The sequence below is a fragment of the Equus caballus genome, chromosome X (assembly GCF_041296265.1).
Source record: "Equus caballus isolate H_3958 breed thoroughbred chromosome X, TB-T2T, whole genome shotgun sequence".
Classification (NCBI taxonomy): Eukaryota; Metazoa; Chordata; class Mammalia; order Perissodactyla; family Equidae; genus Equus; species Equus caballus.
The window spans coordinates 31,732,821-31,747,445 of NC_091715.1; the positions used below are offsets into that span (position 1 = coordinate 31,732,821).

A 14,625-nucleotide genomic window follows, 5' to 3' on the forward strand; every position below is an offset into this window, starting at 1 on the left:
TCGTCACTGAGAGTAGCCCTACCAGCCTCTGAACGCGCTTTCCAATTCTCATAGAAGCTGCAAGCAGAAAGATTAGCTTCATCTGTAGGAATTCCACGAGGACTTGCGTAGACGTCCCAAATAACTCCGTATGGTCAGTACAAAATGTAAGCGGGCACAAATTCTAAGGCCTCCAACTCATGTGGGCAAGAAATGTGTATTTTTCTAACATGTAAAGAACTTTTTCTTGTTTGCGCCAATTTTGCTGCATGGTGGAAACCAAATCTCCGCAACGTTAGGCAATCCTCAGTCATTTCAGGGTTGACTTTGTCAATTTAGGATCTCCTTTCCCTTTCCCCACAGTCATGGTTAAGTCCTGGAGAGTATCTGGACGCCTAGACGTCTAGGGCCATGGGGATCTGGTCATTGGTCATCAGAACATCATCATCAAATGTCCATACTGGAATCTGCTGGGACTTCTGTATCCCCATTGGACCTTGGCTGTCTCCCATCCCTTGTGGGGTTTGCTTCACTCTGATCACAAGACCTGAGATATCTCTTGGTTTTGCTCTCTTGACCTTTTGGCAGCTCTCCATGCCACGCTGGGCACAAAGATCCTGCAAGTTTCTCTCTACTCTATCGTTCCTTCCTCATGCTGGGTGCCAGAGAGTTCTATAACATTTGCTATCTCCTGGAGCTCTGTCTTAAAAGAAAGACACAGATGTTCACAGCTCTGGAGTTCCCCAAACTCATCTGAAATTTCCGTCATTTTCCTCACCTTTCAGTGCTTGGCCTGGTGGACAGACAGCAGGTACAGTGTGAAAGGTCCATCAATTTCTATTTCCGTTGTCTCTTCTCTCTTGCTCCTCTTCTTTCCCTCCCAGTTACCAGTATTGGAGGCCAGGTCATAAAGCAGGGAGAAAAACTGGCTCTGACTATCCACGTATTCTTTGAAATCAATTGTTTGTGCCTGGAAGCCTAGGCTGTTCAAACTCAAAATTTCTTTTTTTCTCAAACTATTATCTCTGTAATGAGTTTCAAAAAGTCTATTTTGAAACTCATAAGCCACACATCACCTCTTTTCTTTCTCTCCGCATTTCTGCTCTATCAGACCTCCCTTGAATCAGTAATATGACTGCCCAAATGGGCAAATGGATAGGATCCAGGAGGGGGTACCACAAACAAAAACACGTTGTTTGATTTTTCAAATATCTTATCCTACTTACAAGTATCAGAGCTTCCTAGGACTTAGAAGCAAACGACTACATCGTATAATTCTTGCCTTGTAATGATCGGTAATGAGGTTCATCAAATACATAACAAAATGAAGTTCAGAGGGATTAAGTGACTTGCTAAGTTCACTCAATTAATACTAATAGCACCAGGATTCAGATCTCAAGTTCACTGTTCTTACTAAGGTACTCCTCTTTCCCCGTGAGAGAAGGAAGGAGGAAGAGGGGAAACATATAAGTGTCATCTAATCTTTAAAGTCCTAGAAAGGAAACAGATGAGAACATTCTATTCTTTAAAGCTGGCTCCTTTAAGAGAGCGTTTTGACATCTGACATGCAGGAAAGGAAAAATGAATCTTGCATAAACCAGTCAGTAATTCTCAAGTTTTGCTCCCTTTCAACACTGGTCTTCCATGAGTTGGGCAGAATTTTATTTTCTTTTTTATCATTAGTGCTTAAGAGAGGTGTTCTTTTCTGAAGTCATCAAAAGAATTGATGAATACATAGAAATTTCTCCATTTTAAGTTTTTTAAATTGAATTTTTCGTAGTTGTTGGTGTTTTCTACCACTTTTTTCTGTTCAAATGTTATTTTTGATATCAAGTGTCCCTGAATAAGTGATTGGTTTTACCACTCACATATGTGGTAGTTAAGCTATTAATAAAACCAAGAGTGAAGATTTATTTTTATTTTTTTAAAGATTTTACTTTTCCTTTTTCTCTCCCCAAAGCCCCCCAGTACATAGTTGTGTATTTTTAGTTGTGGGTCCTTCTAGTTGTGGCATGTGGGATGCTACCTCAGCATGGCCTGATGAGCAGTGCCATGTCTGTGCCCAGGATTTGAACCGGGGAAACCCTGGGCCGCCGAAGCAGTGTGTGAACTTAACGACTTGGCCACGGGGGCCGGCCCCAAGAGTGAAGATTTAATAAGCCTTTGGGTGCAGATTCTGTGCCAAGTGCTCTACATTAATAACATGGATTATCTCACTTAATCCTCATGACAACCCTATGAGGGTGAGACCACTGAGAAAACTAGGCTGAAACAGGTTTAGCAAATGGTCCACGGACACATAGCTAATAAATAGCAGACCCAGGATTGGAAGCTATTATTAAATGTATTTTTAAGTATCTAATTTAATTCGGACATGTAATAGTCATGTTTTACTCCAGTAAAATTTTTTCTAAAGGTGACATTAAGCATTCTGGTAAATGATGGTTTTCTATAAAGAAGTGCTCTGAAACCTGCACAAAATTGCAAACTGTAACAACAAATACATGAGAAAAGGAACATATGACCATAAAAAGTTACGGTTCACAGAGTAGTCATCATTATACTCAATAAATTCCCATGGGTCTAATTGCATATGGCATCCTGCCAAACTCAACAGGAGGCGAATCAGTCAGAATAAGTAGCTGCTTTAAATGCTTACAGAAATGGTAAACATCAACCAAAAGCATGGCAGGGCATTTCTGTTGTGTACATGTGCATCTTAATAGTTGCCCCTTGGCACAATTTTTCATCAAAACCTGTTACCTTGATTTTTAGAGTGAAAATAGGTTGTAATTAAAACTGTCTAGTACTGCGCCAGATTTGTGCCAGCCTCTGGGATGGGGCGAGCCTCACAGGACGGTCCTTGAGGTTTCCATCCCCAGCCTGAGTTGCAGAGATGCAGCAGTATTTCTACTTAAATCAGCGGACAGAATACAATTCTCCACTCAACTTAAGCTATATTAATTGCTCATTTAATATTTTCATTAAAGTGTAACATGCCTACAGAAAAGTGGGCAAATCATTAAGTATATACTTCAATGAATTCTTGGAGTGAACACGTCCTCTTAACCAATGCCCAGATAGAGAAACAGGACGTTAATGGCACCCAGAAGCTCTCCCTTGTATTTCCTTCCAGTTGCTACTCCCCCTACCCAAGGGTAACTATTATCCTGGCTCCTAACATCATAGATTAATTTTGCCTGTTTTCGAACTTTTTATAATGGAACCATTCAGCATATGCTCTTTTGTGCCTGGCTTCCTTCACTCAGCATTATGTTTGTGAGATGTATCAATGTCACTGTGTGTAGTTGTAGACATTCATTCCTCACCCACTCTTTGTGTACGCCTGCCTGGCAAACCGTGCAATTCTCCTGTGTGTCTACTGATGATTACGTTCTTTTATTGCAAATTAATTGAGCAGATAGAAGGATACATTTATTAATCTCGATGAGCACAGTAGCCGATAGAAAAATGCACAGAGCATCCTAAGAGATGGTTCTTTTCATTATTTAACATTGGTATTTGACTTTCAAGGTGAAATAGAAGCTGGTGCTTTCCAAGCTGTTTCAAATTCATCATTTTTACAAAGGTGGTAATATAAAAATCATGGTACTATTCTGCAGGTATGAAAGTGAAGCACAGAGAGGTTAATGGCTGCCTTAGTTGTACCAGCAAGAGCCCTCAGAGCCCTCATATTTCCAGGGCATGAGTTCTATTTTACTCCTTCTTCCAAACCTTGCAGGGATCTGTGAGAAAAAGAAATAGTAAAAAACAAGATGTGTTTTTATTTTCCCAGACGCAAGTTAAGATATTAACAGAAGAAACCCTTCATTCAAAAAAAATCTGATGTGAATGCGTAAACAAATGAAACAGACAAAAGCAGACTTCTCTGGATGAAGGGTGAAGAGAGAGTAGAGACCCATCCCTCTGCTCTCCTCTCCTTAGCGATGACAGCTCCTGGTGGCTTCTCAGAAGCTCTGACACCCTCCTGAAACCCTTATCTCCATCCAGGTCTGATAAACTGGCGAATGCTTGACCTGTGCTTTTGGACTGGGGTCTGAGGCTTCCTTTTGATCAGTGACCAAAATTACAGAGGCAATGAACTTACATTTTATCTCCTTCAAGAACTGTTGTAGGCTTTGACTCCTATTTCTTAACACTTTCTGTGACCCCGATTCCTATCCCTACCTCATAAGCCCAGGCTTGATGTGAATCTTCTTTTTTTTTTTTTAAAGTTTTATTTTTTTCCTTTTTCTCCCCAAAGACCCCTGGTATATAGTTGTATATTCTTCGTTGTGGGTCTTTCTAGTTGTGGCATGTGGGACGCTGCCTCAGCATGGTTTGATGAGTAGTGCCATGTCCGCGCCCAGGATTCGAACCAATGAAACACTGGGCCACCTGCAGCAGAGCGCGTGAACTTAACCACTTGGCCACTGGGCCAGCCCTGAATCTTCTTTATAGCACAAAGAGAGAAATGAAAAGGCAACAAACTAATCCTGGGTTGTTATAGCAAAATGACTTCTAGAAGGGGGGTGGGGGAGGGCGAAAGGGGTAAAGGGGGACATTTGTGCGGTGACGGATGGAAACCAGACTTTCGGTAGTGAAGGTGATGTGGTCTATACAGAAGTCGAAACATAATGCTGTACAGCTGAAATTTATATAATGTTATAAACCAATGTGACCTCGATAAAAAAATAAATTAAAAAACAAAGTAAGAGTATGACTTGGAGCAGACCTGCCAAGAGATCTTAAACTTTGTTTGAAACCCTCCTCCATAGTCCCCACCCCTCAATGACGTTCATGCCTATGCTAGGCACACAGTAGGTACACAATAAATACTTTCTTGATGAAGGTGCAGTGTTTATATTTGTTTAGGTGACTTTCCCTGTTTAGAAACAGATTAAATGCTGGAGTGATTAGTGATTGTAATCATCACCGAATTCCATTAGCTTCCTTCACACAAAACAGAAAATTCTGTTCTTTTTGTTAACAAAATTAGGAGACATTTGCAAGTAAAACAGTTGGTCCTCTCTCCAGAGTCAAAATTCCTCCTATATTCATTCAACAAGTATTTGTTAAGCACTTACTATGTACCAGTGTTTGTTCTGGATTCTTGAGAGTGATACAGAACTGAGGAAAATCCCTGCCTTCAGGGAGCATATATGCTAGTGGGTAGACAGACAATAAACAATAGATAAAATAAATCAGGGGATGATGTGGTATGTTGGAAGGTGATAAGTGCTCTCAGCAAGGAGAAGAATGTGCCTGGCACTGAGGAAAAAAACACGTGCTCCCTTATTTGGACTTGGCTATTACTCTGAGTGAAATGGGGAATCTTTGGAGAGTTTTGAGTAAAGGAGGGACGTGATCTAGCTTGCATTTTGAAAGGATCTCTCTGACTGCTCTGCTGAGAATAAACTGCGGAGGTGGGGAGTAGAGACCAGACAGAAGCAGTGAAAACTGTCAATAGGTAGCTCTAGGACATAGAGGCTGGGGCCAGGGTGGTAGCAGTGGAAAGGGTAAGAGGGACAGATTCTGGGTATGTTTTGAAGGGAGAGCCAACAAGATTCCCGTTGTATCGAGTGAGAGAGCGATGTCAAGGATGACTTCAAGGCTTCTGTCTGAGCAACTGTGAGCAGGATGGAGCAGGTAGAGCAAGATGGAGGGAAGATGGGGAGCTCAGTTTTAGAAGGATTGAGTTTGAGGTGTCTACTAGACACCCAAGCAAAGATGTTCAAAGGCAGTTGGATATTAGTTTGGAGTATGGGAGTGAGATTCGGCCTAGAGATACTTGGGAGTCATCAGCATATTGGTAGTATTTAAGGCCATGGGAGTGGATACAATTATAAAGGGAATGAGTGTAGATGGAGAAAAGAGGACCAACGACTGGTCCTGGGGCACATCAACAGTAAGAGGTCAAGGAAAGGAGAAGGAACCAGCAATGGAGATTGAGAAGGAGCAACTACCAAAGTAGATGTAAAAGCAAAAAGGGGTGGTGTCCTGGATGATGTGTGAAGAAAGTTGATCAAGGGGAAGGTGGTGAACAACTTTATTAAATGCTGCTGAGTCTAGAAAAATGAGAACTGAAAAGGCCCTGATGTAGCAATATGAAGGTCATTGGTAACCTTGGTGAGAGGAGTTTTGGTGCAGTGTCAGAGGGCCAAAGCCTCATGGGAATAGGTTTGAGGGAAATGAGAAAAGAGGAACTAAAGAGAGAAAGAAAAAGCAAAGAGTTTTGCTGCAAAGGGAGCAAATAATTAAAGGGATACCTGGCAGGGAAATAGGGACAAGAGAAAGTTTGCGTTTGTTTTTTATTAATGAGTGAAAAAATGAGACTAGCCTATTCCAAATGTAGGTAATGCAAGGGAGAAAGGCAAGAATTGCTAGAGCAACATCCTTGAGTAAGCAAGGGAGTATAGCTTCTAGTTTATACATGGGCATGGAAAATTCATCTACGCTTAACGGGAAGGAGAGAAGAATATATGGGGACAGATGCTGACAGGTGGGGAAATGGGGTGGTAGAATCTGGAAGCTCTCTGATTGCTACCATTTTTTCAGTGAGGTAGGAAGCAAGGTCATCAGCTGAGCGCTGGCTCTACTTTGAAAATACATCAAGAATCCAATCACTTTCTCATTACTTCAGCTGCTATCACCCCCGTCCGAGCTATCAACTCTCACCCAAATTGTCGCCATGGTCTCCTGACTGGTCTCCCCTCTTCTGCCCTTGCACCATCACAGGTGTTCTATTAAAACAGAAGTCCAATCATGTCACTCCTCTGCTCCAACCCTCCAATGGCTTCCCATCCTACTCAGACAAAAGTCAAAGTTGTTGCTCACTCCCCACCTTCCTTCTGCAGCCTCACCTTCTAGTACTTTCCTCCTCACACACTCTGTACCTTCCACAGCAACCTCCTTGTCCCCACCAGTCATGACCCTTCCTCAGGACCTCAGAACAAGCGCTACCCACTGCCCAGTATGTCTCAGTGTGGCTTCCCTGACCAAGTTAAAGCAACAGCTCCTATTCCTTACACTCCCTATCCGCCCTCCCTGCTCTATTTTTCTTATAACACTTAACAACATCTAATACACAAGATACTTAATTTACTCATTCAGTTCATTATCTGTCTCTCCTGACTAGAGTGTAAGTTCTGTGTAAGCAGGGACTTGTACCTTGTTGTTTATAATGCCTTTCCCAGTGCCTAGAACAGCACCAGGTGCATAATTTTATTTATTTATTTATTTATTTATTTATTTATTTATTTTGAGGAGGATTAGCCCTGAGCTAACTATTGCCAATCTTCCTCTTTTTGCTGAGGAACCCTGGCCCTGAGCTAACATCTGTGCCCATCTTCCTCTACTTTATATGCGGGATGCCTACCACAGCATGGCATGCCAAGAGGTGCCATGTCCACACCTGGGATCCAAACCGGCGAACCCAGGGCTACTGAGAAGCAGAACTGCGCACTTAACTGCTGCACCACCTGGCCGGCCCCCATAATTTTAGAATGAGTAAATTTCAGAACAATGCTGTGAGGCCAGGACCTGTTGCGGTCACTCCACAAAAACAAGATGTGCCTCCCACCAAAATTTGGTTTGATCGTTGACAGTGAAGACGCCACACATGTACTAAGACGGTATGAAAAGGTTTATTCCTCACATAATGTGTCTTTCTGGGAAGAGTAGGGCTGTCTCCTAAGCTCATCTGAAAGTGGTATTAGAGAGCCTGGAAAGGATACTGGCCTGGGCTTTCGTTGTGGTTGGGGAGTGGGGCCGGGGTGAGGATTCCCAAGCACAGTCTTGTAGTTTGATCCTCCTGCTGTGCCCAAGGAGGGAGCATCTGCACTTTCTTATCAGCTTGCCCAGATACAGGGCAGAAGAAGAAGGGAGAGTGATGGCTTGAAAGCTGGTAGCAGTCAAACATCATAAATGGAGTCAGAATCTTTATTACAGAACCCATGGCAGGTAGAGTGTTGATATGTTAGTGGGTTTATTACAGAACAGAACCCATGGCAAGTAGGGTGTTAGTGTGTTTCATGTTCTCTGATTCTACCTGGGGGTATAGCACATCGGATCTGCAATTGATCTGACGGCTAGGCAAACTGCCTGATTTTCCAGATGAAGAAGACTGAGTCCAGTTCCACTGTGTTGTCCTGTCTCTGTAGATCCCAATGTAAGCTGGCTCGGTGGGGGGGGGGGGGGGGGGGGGGGAATGGCTCCCCTATAGCAAGCCCTAGGGCTGTAGGTTCTTAAAAACAATCTTGAACAAGTTTTTTTTGACTCTCAGAACCTCTGTCTAAAAATTCTTATAATAATATCTACTGTGCTATTTGTCAGAGTGAAGGATTCAGTGGAAGAATGTTTATAAAGTGCCAGCACATCGTAGCACTCTGTGAATAGTCATTGCTAGAGTCAGAACACAGTGGCCTTTAGCTAAAAACCATTTGGTCTGGGAATACTTAAGAGAACACTTTTAAGTGTAAAATGGGTGGAATATAATTATTTCATTTTAGGCGGTAACAGAAATGAGGACTATTGTTTTGTTGTGGGTTTTTTTGAGTTTTACTTTTAATTAAGAAAGATTTCAAATAAACAGAAAGTAGAGACATTAGCATAATGAGCACATCAATACCCCTTACATCAATCTAACAACTGTTAATATGCTTCTCCTTTGATTTATCTATTCATTTTTGTTGCTGAAGCATTTTAAAGTAAATTAAAGCTATAATTACATTTTATCCCCAAATACATCAGCATGCATATTTTAAATAAACAAGGATATTTTCCTATATAGCTACAATATCATCACACTTAACAGAAATGATTGCTTAATAGCATTTAATGCCCATCCATATTCAAATTGCATTATTCAAATTGCATTAAGACTTCAGTGGGGTGTTTCATGAGACTTTGAGTCAAATTCCCCTTCATGGGTCTAAAATTCCTCCTCCCACAAGGCATCACGCAATTGATGATTTTCTCCTTTCTCATGGGAAACATACGGGATTAGAAAATTGTGACTGTGGTAAATTTCCCAAAAGATAAATTAGGTATATTACAACAAGGAGGAAAAAAATAATGTTTGCAAAATTCCTTGAACAAGTCTCAGTTTTGTAATTATACTTATTTGCCTTAACATCGTGTATTGAAGAAAGCCTGCCTATTGAACCTGTCTCAAATGAGACAGTAAAGTTCTGGTAGGATGTCACAATTTCCCATAATTTTGCCCCAGGGTGTGTGATAAAAGGGCTCTGCTTGTGCCCATAGAGTTTAGCTTAGGGCAGACTGCTCTCTGTGTCATCCTCCTCAGACTAACGGAGTGTGCTGTGAGGGTGGGGCAGGAGGCCTTATCTGCTCAGGTGTCCGCAGTAATCTCACATTCTGTGGAGGGTGAAAGTGGTGAGGTAATATGTGAGCGGTGCTTAGCTTTGTCTTGGTTGGAGGATAAATAAAACAGTAGAACCACCCTTTGACTTTGCTGACTTTTCGTGACCCAAAACTGCCATTCCAATGCTTACTTTATTTTCAATTTTTTAAAAAAGTTAAGGTATAATGTGTATATAGTAAAACACAGAGATCTTAAGTGTATAGCTCAATCAGTGTTGAAGAATACATGTACCCATGTAACCTACAAACTCTATCAAGTTCTTTAAAGCATTCCCATTACCTCAGAAAGTTCACCAATGCTCCTTTCCAGTCAATCACCATCTCCAGAAGCAACTACTATTTCAATTTTTGCCGCTCTGTGTTAGTTTTTCCTGTTCTAGAACTTCATATAAATGGAATTATACATCATCTACTCTTTTGTGTCCAGCTTCTTTCATTCATGTTTGTGAGATTCATACATGTTGTGTACATTAGTTGTTCATTCCTTTTTATTACTGACTAGCATTGCATTGTAACCTATGGTATCCCACACTATAGTTTATTTTTCCATTTTCCTGCATGGACATTCTTATATATTTTAAAGAATCGAAACCAGGCATAGCCTCCAAAAGGGAACAATGCTCCATTATTGCCAGGTTCTGAACAAGAGGGTGGAGAAACAGGCACACATCCGAGGAGAGTTGAGTGCTTATACAAAAAAATTCCATCTACTTCCCTCAGCTCCTCATTTTGCTTTGCGTAGAAATTCCCCATCAAAGAGGTTGGAGAGCTTTAAAGATTTTGACTATTCAATTGAGATGGTGCCAATTCCTCATCATTTTGTTTCCTATTTCAGTTATTTTTTTCTCTTTCTTTTATTGTAGGATTTGCACTTCTGGGAGGACACCCTTGTTTTCTGACCACACAAGATATTCATTTGGGAGTGAATGAAAGTCTCACAGACACAGCCCGGTTTGTAAATCTTCTTCTCTCTAAAGCTTCTTTCAGATTTGAAGGATAAATTTCAAAAAGAAAATATGCTTCTCTTTAAATATGGTTTTTTCTCTTAGTGTCCTTGTACTGCTCTCTGTTCTCCTTCTTTCCTTCTTTATCTGATGTTCTGAATGCTTCTCCCTCATCCTCTGGTCACTTTCTATGGGTTAAGATAATTTTTTTCTTAACAAATTGAAGAGCTTTCTGTTTATAAAATTTCAAACTTAGGAAAACATGGAAATCATCAAGAACGACTCTTACATTTTACAATTGAAGAAATGGAGAGCCAGAGAAATGGATATGTTCAATGACTCACAACTAGTTAGCACCAAAGCAGGCAATAACATTAACAGCTAACGTTTATTGAGCGTTTGTTATCTGTCAGTCATGGTGATAACTCAGTTAATCCTTATAACAACCCAAACAGATTGGCATAAAGAGGTAAAACAGCTTAATTAGGGACATACTAGCTACTATACACAAAATCTCAAAATCTCAATGGCTCGAAATAGTGCAGACGTTCCTAATTGGTAATTTATTTATTTATGTGGCCATTCAGGGACTCTGGATGAGAGTAGCTCTATCGTCTTTAAAGTGTGGCCTCCAAGGTCACCCTGGGTGTCAACACCCAGCCAGGAGCTAGGGGAAGAGAGCATGGAGAAGGGATACTTCCTTCAAAGCCACTTTAGCAGAGAATTACCACGATTACTTGCACTCACATTCCATTGGCAAGTACTGGTAGCTCACCCCTACCTAGATGAAAGTAGAGGTGGGAAAAGGCTCGTAACCACTATACTATAGAAAAAGACTGAAACATAGGCCCTCTGACTCCCCGTGCAATGTTCTCACCATTGTATCATGCCTGGTTGAGAAATCCAGAGCAAATGTCTTTGTTAAATATTTTGCCCTTGATATCAAAGACTGATGATTTTTTTCTGAAAATGATGCACCATAAAGTAACTCTTTGCACACATTGTCTGCTTTTCATGGCAGCTACCCTATTATATACTAAAGAATCTGCCTCATTTGAATTGCTGAAGAGATTTCAAATAACTCATTTTTAAACACTTAGTTACATTATTTCAGATGGGACAATGTTAATACCAAGAAAAAAGTGTTGTGTTCATCTTCTAGACGTGAGGGACAAAAAGAATAAACAAACATAAATGAGTTTTCCTTCCAAATATGCTGCCACTGACTGGGATTATATTTGCCTAATAATTCTGCTTCCACAAAAGTGAAATATACTTTATTCAAGAGCAGATATTATAATCTGGTTAAGGGATGAAGCCAGGGGCATAGCCCGGAGAGAAATTTCAGCGGGGATCCTCCGTATAGGACCAAGTGAATGATGGTGAATGCGTCGTGTGTGAACTAGTGGTTGGAAAAGGATACAGTTGGAGGAACAGCTGGGCATCCAATCAAGAGTTAAGGAGTGCAGATTGGCAACCAGAAAGAGGTCAGGGCCCAGAAATCAGTGGAGTGGGCAGGACCCCAAAAGCAAGAGAAAAATAGTCAAGCCTAGACTGAAAGCTGAAGACGAGTGTAAACATATTTTTTTCTGTGCTTACTCTCCAGACAACAATTCCCACTGCAAGTTCTTAGTTACAAGAACTCTACACAGATCCCGAGAAAAACAATCTGCTCAGAAGCTCTAACGTGATTGGGACCTCTTAGTCCATATAATTTGTTCCATTGCTACATGGATACATAAAATTGGATCTATAGAATTACTTCTGATCATTCATTCTTATCCAAAAAAAGATTTAAGCTCCTCCTTAAAAGGTGTATACTATGGATCTCTTGTACTATTACTGCTAAATCATTGTAAAAATCTTACAAAGTAAATATTATTGGCCCAATTTTATAGACAATGTAACCTTGACTCAGAGAATTAATGGAGCTTAGCACCTAAATTAGGGTTTAAATCATGCTGTTTTTTTAAAGATCATGCAGTTTTGACTACCCCTACTGCCTCTTCTATATAGTTCATGAGAGAGAAAGTGAAATAAGTTATGGAAAGCATTGGCTCGTGTGTTACAAGGTCCCCAAGACCACCCCCATGTTTGATGACTCACCAGGAGGTTTCACAGGACTCAGCATATAATCATACTCAAGGCTATGATTTATAACAGTGAAAGGAACCAATCCACACAAATCAACAAAGGGAAAAGGCACATGTGGTGAAGTCTAAGGGAAACTGGGTACAAGCTTCCAAGAGTCTTCTCCTGGTGGAGTCACTCAGGACACAGATAATTCCCTTGGTAACAGGTTGTGACAACACATGTGAAAAGCTGTCAATCAGGGAAGCTCCTTAGAGACTCAGTGCCCAGGGTTTATATTGGGGGACAGTCACATAGCATCCTCTGCCTGATATGTACCCAAATTCCAGACTCCCAGGAGGAAAGCTGGTGTTCATTTTAAACCATATTGTTTGTAAAAACATTTTAGACTCAGTGAGCCACTTTTATAAGTCCTGGGAATGGCGGAACCCCTCCCCAAATAGATGTTTCCAGATGCCATCCAAGGGCCAACCTTACAAGCAGAACTTTCAAAGTCAAGGCTGCTGTGTCTTTTCTGTACAGCTTGGAAGTCATGAGACTTGAGATCTAGTCCAAGCTTTGCCACTTACCTACTCTGTGACCTCCATAGGTGAAATGTCTCTGAATCTTAGTTTCCTTTTCTATACAGGGAGAGAGTTCTGATCCTTAAGATCTACTTTATACTCTCAAAGGCATGCAAAGGTATTAGATATAAAGTTGTAGTCATTAAACAGAAGTGTGTCCCAATGTAAACCATATGCAGACAGATACAGAGTAATTTGGACCAGGGTAGAAATGGGAGGTAGACAGATTAATTTCAAGGGCTCTAAAACTAGTAAGAGAATTATGTTGGGGAACTTGTTAAAATGCGGAATTCTGGGTTCCACACTCAGAAATTCCAATTCTGCAGGTTAGGGTTCAAATGGTGCCTGGGAATCTATATTTTAACAAGATACCCAAATGACTTTGCTTCAAGAGTGGCTGGACCACACTTTGAGAGACCCCGAGTTGGGAGGTTGTATAGTAATCCTGTGCTGTTGTGCTGGCAGTCTAGGCTAGTGTCATAGTGAAGGAAATGGTAAAGAAGGGACAGCTAATAAGACATTTATATGGTTTCACAATAACTAATTGTGAAGCATAAATTGATAGTGGAGGCAAAATGATTTCAGATTTGTCATTCTTAAAATATACATGTATATATTAGCACAAGCAGGAAAATGAAAGGAGTTTCTGCTTTGAGAAGAAGGTGATAGATCAGGAATTGGACATATTGCATTAAAGGTTGAATCTCCAAGGACAAATGACCACAAGGCATCGGAGATAAAGACCTTGAGTGAAGTTGAGAGCTGGAGAAACAGAAGTACAAACTCAGTGGTAGAAAATGAGCTCCACGGTGTCACTGAGGGAGAATTGCAGAAGGCTAAACCTTGAGGACAGGTGCAGTTAGGGAGGGGCAGGAGGAAATCATCAAGCTACAAGGAAAATAAGGATACTGTGATATCAGAAAAGGCTGGCATGGGAGATGAGGGATGTCAGAAAGGGGGGTAGAGTAGCTACTGTGGAAATCTGACTTTCTTCTGTGCACCCCATTACTACTTAGTCTGCCAAAATGTCTGACAAACAAGATATGGCAGAGGTTCAGAAATTCAAGAAATCTAAATTGAAGAAGAGAAATCCACTGCTTTTCACAGAAGCAATTGAACAGGAGAAGCAAGGAAGTGAATCTTAATGACATCTACCCTGCCGATAGGCACCGTACATTCCAGAGCAATTGCCTCCTTGCTTTTTGTAGAAGTTAAACTTTGTAAGATGCGAAGAGATTGGATGATGTTTAAATGACATTGCTGGCCCTTTCAAATCAAGAGAATAGTGCGCACCTGACGCTGATTGACGGCGTGGATTCTCCATCTGCCTTTCTGGCTGCTTTGGGGGCCTGGTGGGATAAAAACGTGACTGCACATTGGTGGAAGAAGAACCCGAGGGGAAACACAGTGGATGTGGCAACATTCGCACTGAAAAAAATCAAAATTAGACCAGTCTCCCGAAAGCTGTTACACGCAATTTCCAAAGTGTCACTTATTTATTCAAATGATTTAATTATTCATTTATTCAAAACTATTTCTTGAATGCCTAGTTTTTCTTCCAGGAATTGTTTTAGCACTGATAACAAATGCTGATCCAATCAAACAAACTCCTCGTTCAAGTGGAAATTATACTCTGGAGGGAGGAAGCTTACACCAAACAAATG

At 41.0% G+C, this 14,625-nt stretch overlaps 2 protein-coding genes across 4 annotated transcripts in view; both read left to right on the forward strand.

Annotated features, from left to right (window-relative positions):
• Positions 1–14,625, forward strand: part of OTC (ornithine transcarbamylase) — an 82,978-nt gene that overhangs the window by 37,905 nt on the left and 30,448 nt on the right. For all 3 annotated transcript variants that reach the window (XM_023633821.2, XM_023633820.2, XM_001488750.7), the window contains one exon: positions 10,227–10,314. In XM_023633821.2, the coding sequence (XP_023489589.1) occupies positions 10,227–10,314 (88 nt within the window). The remainder of the gene's footprint in view (positions 1–10,226; positions 10,315–14,625) is intronic.
• On the forward strand, positions 11,679–14,234 carry LOC111771554 (thymosin beta-4-like). The gene has a single exon (XM_070257799.1). It carries the CDS (start codon positions 13,987–13,989, stop codon positions 14,104–14,106), a length of 120 nt encoding a protein of 39 aa, XP_070113900.1. The 5' UTR covers positions 11,679–13,986; the 3' UTR covers positions 14,107–14,234.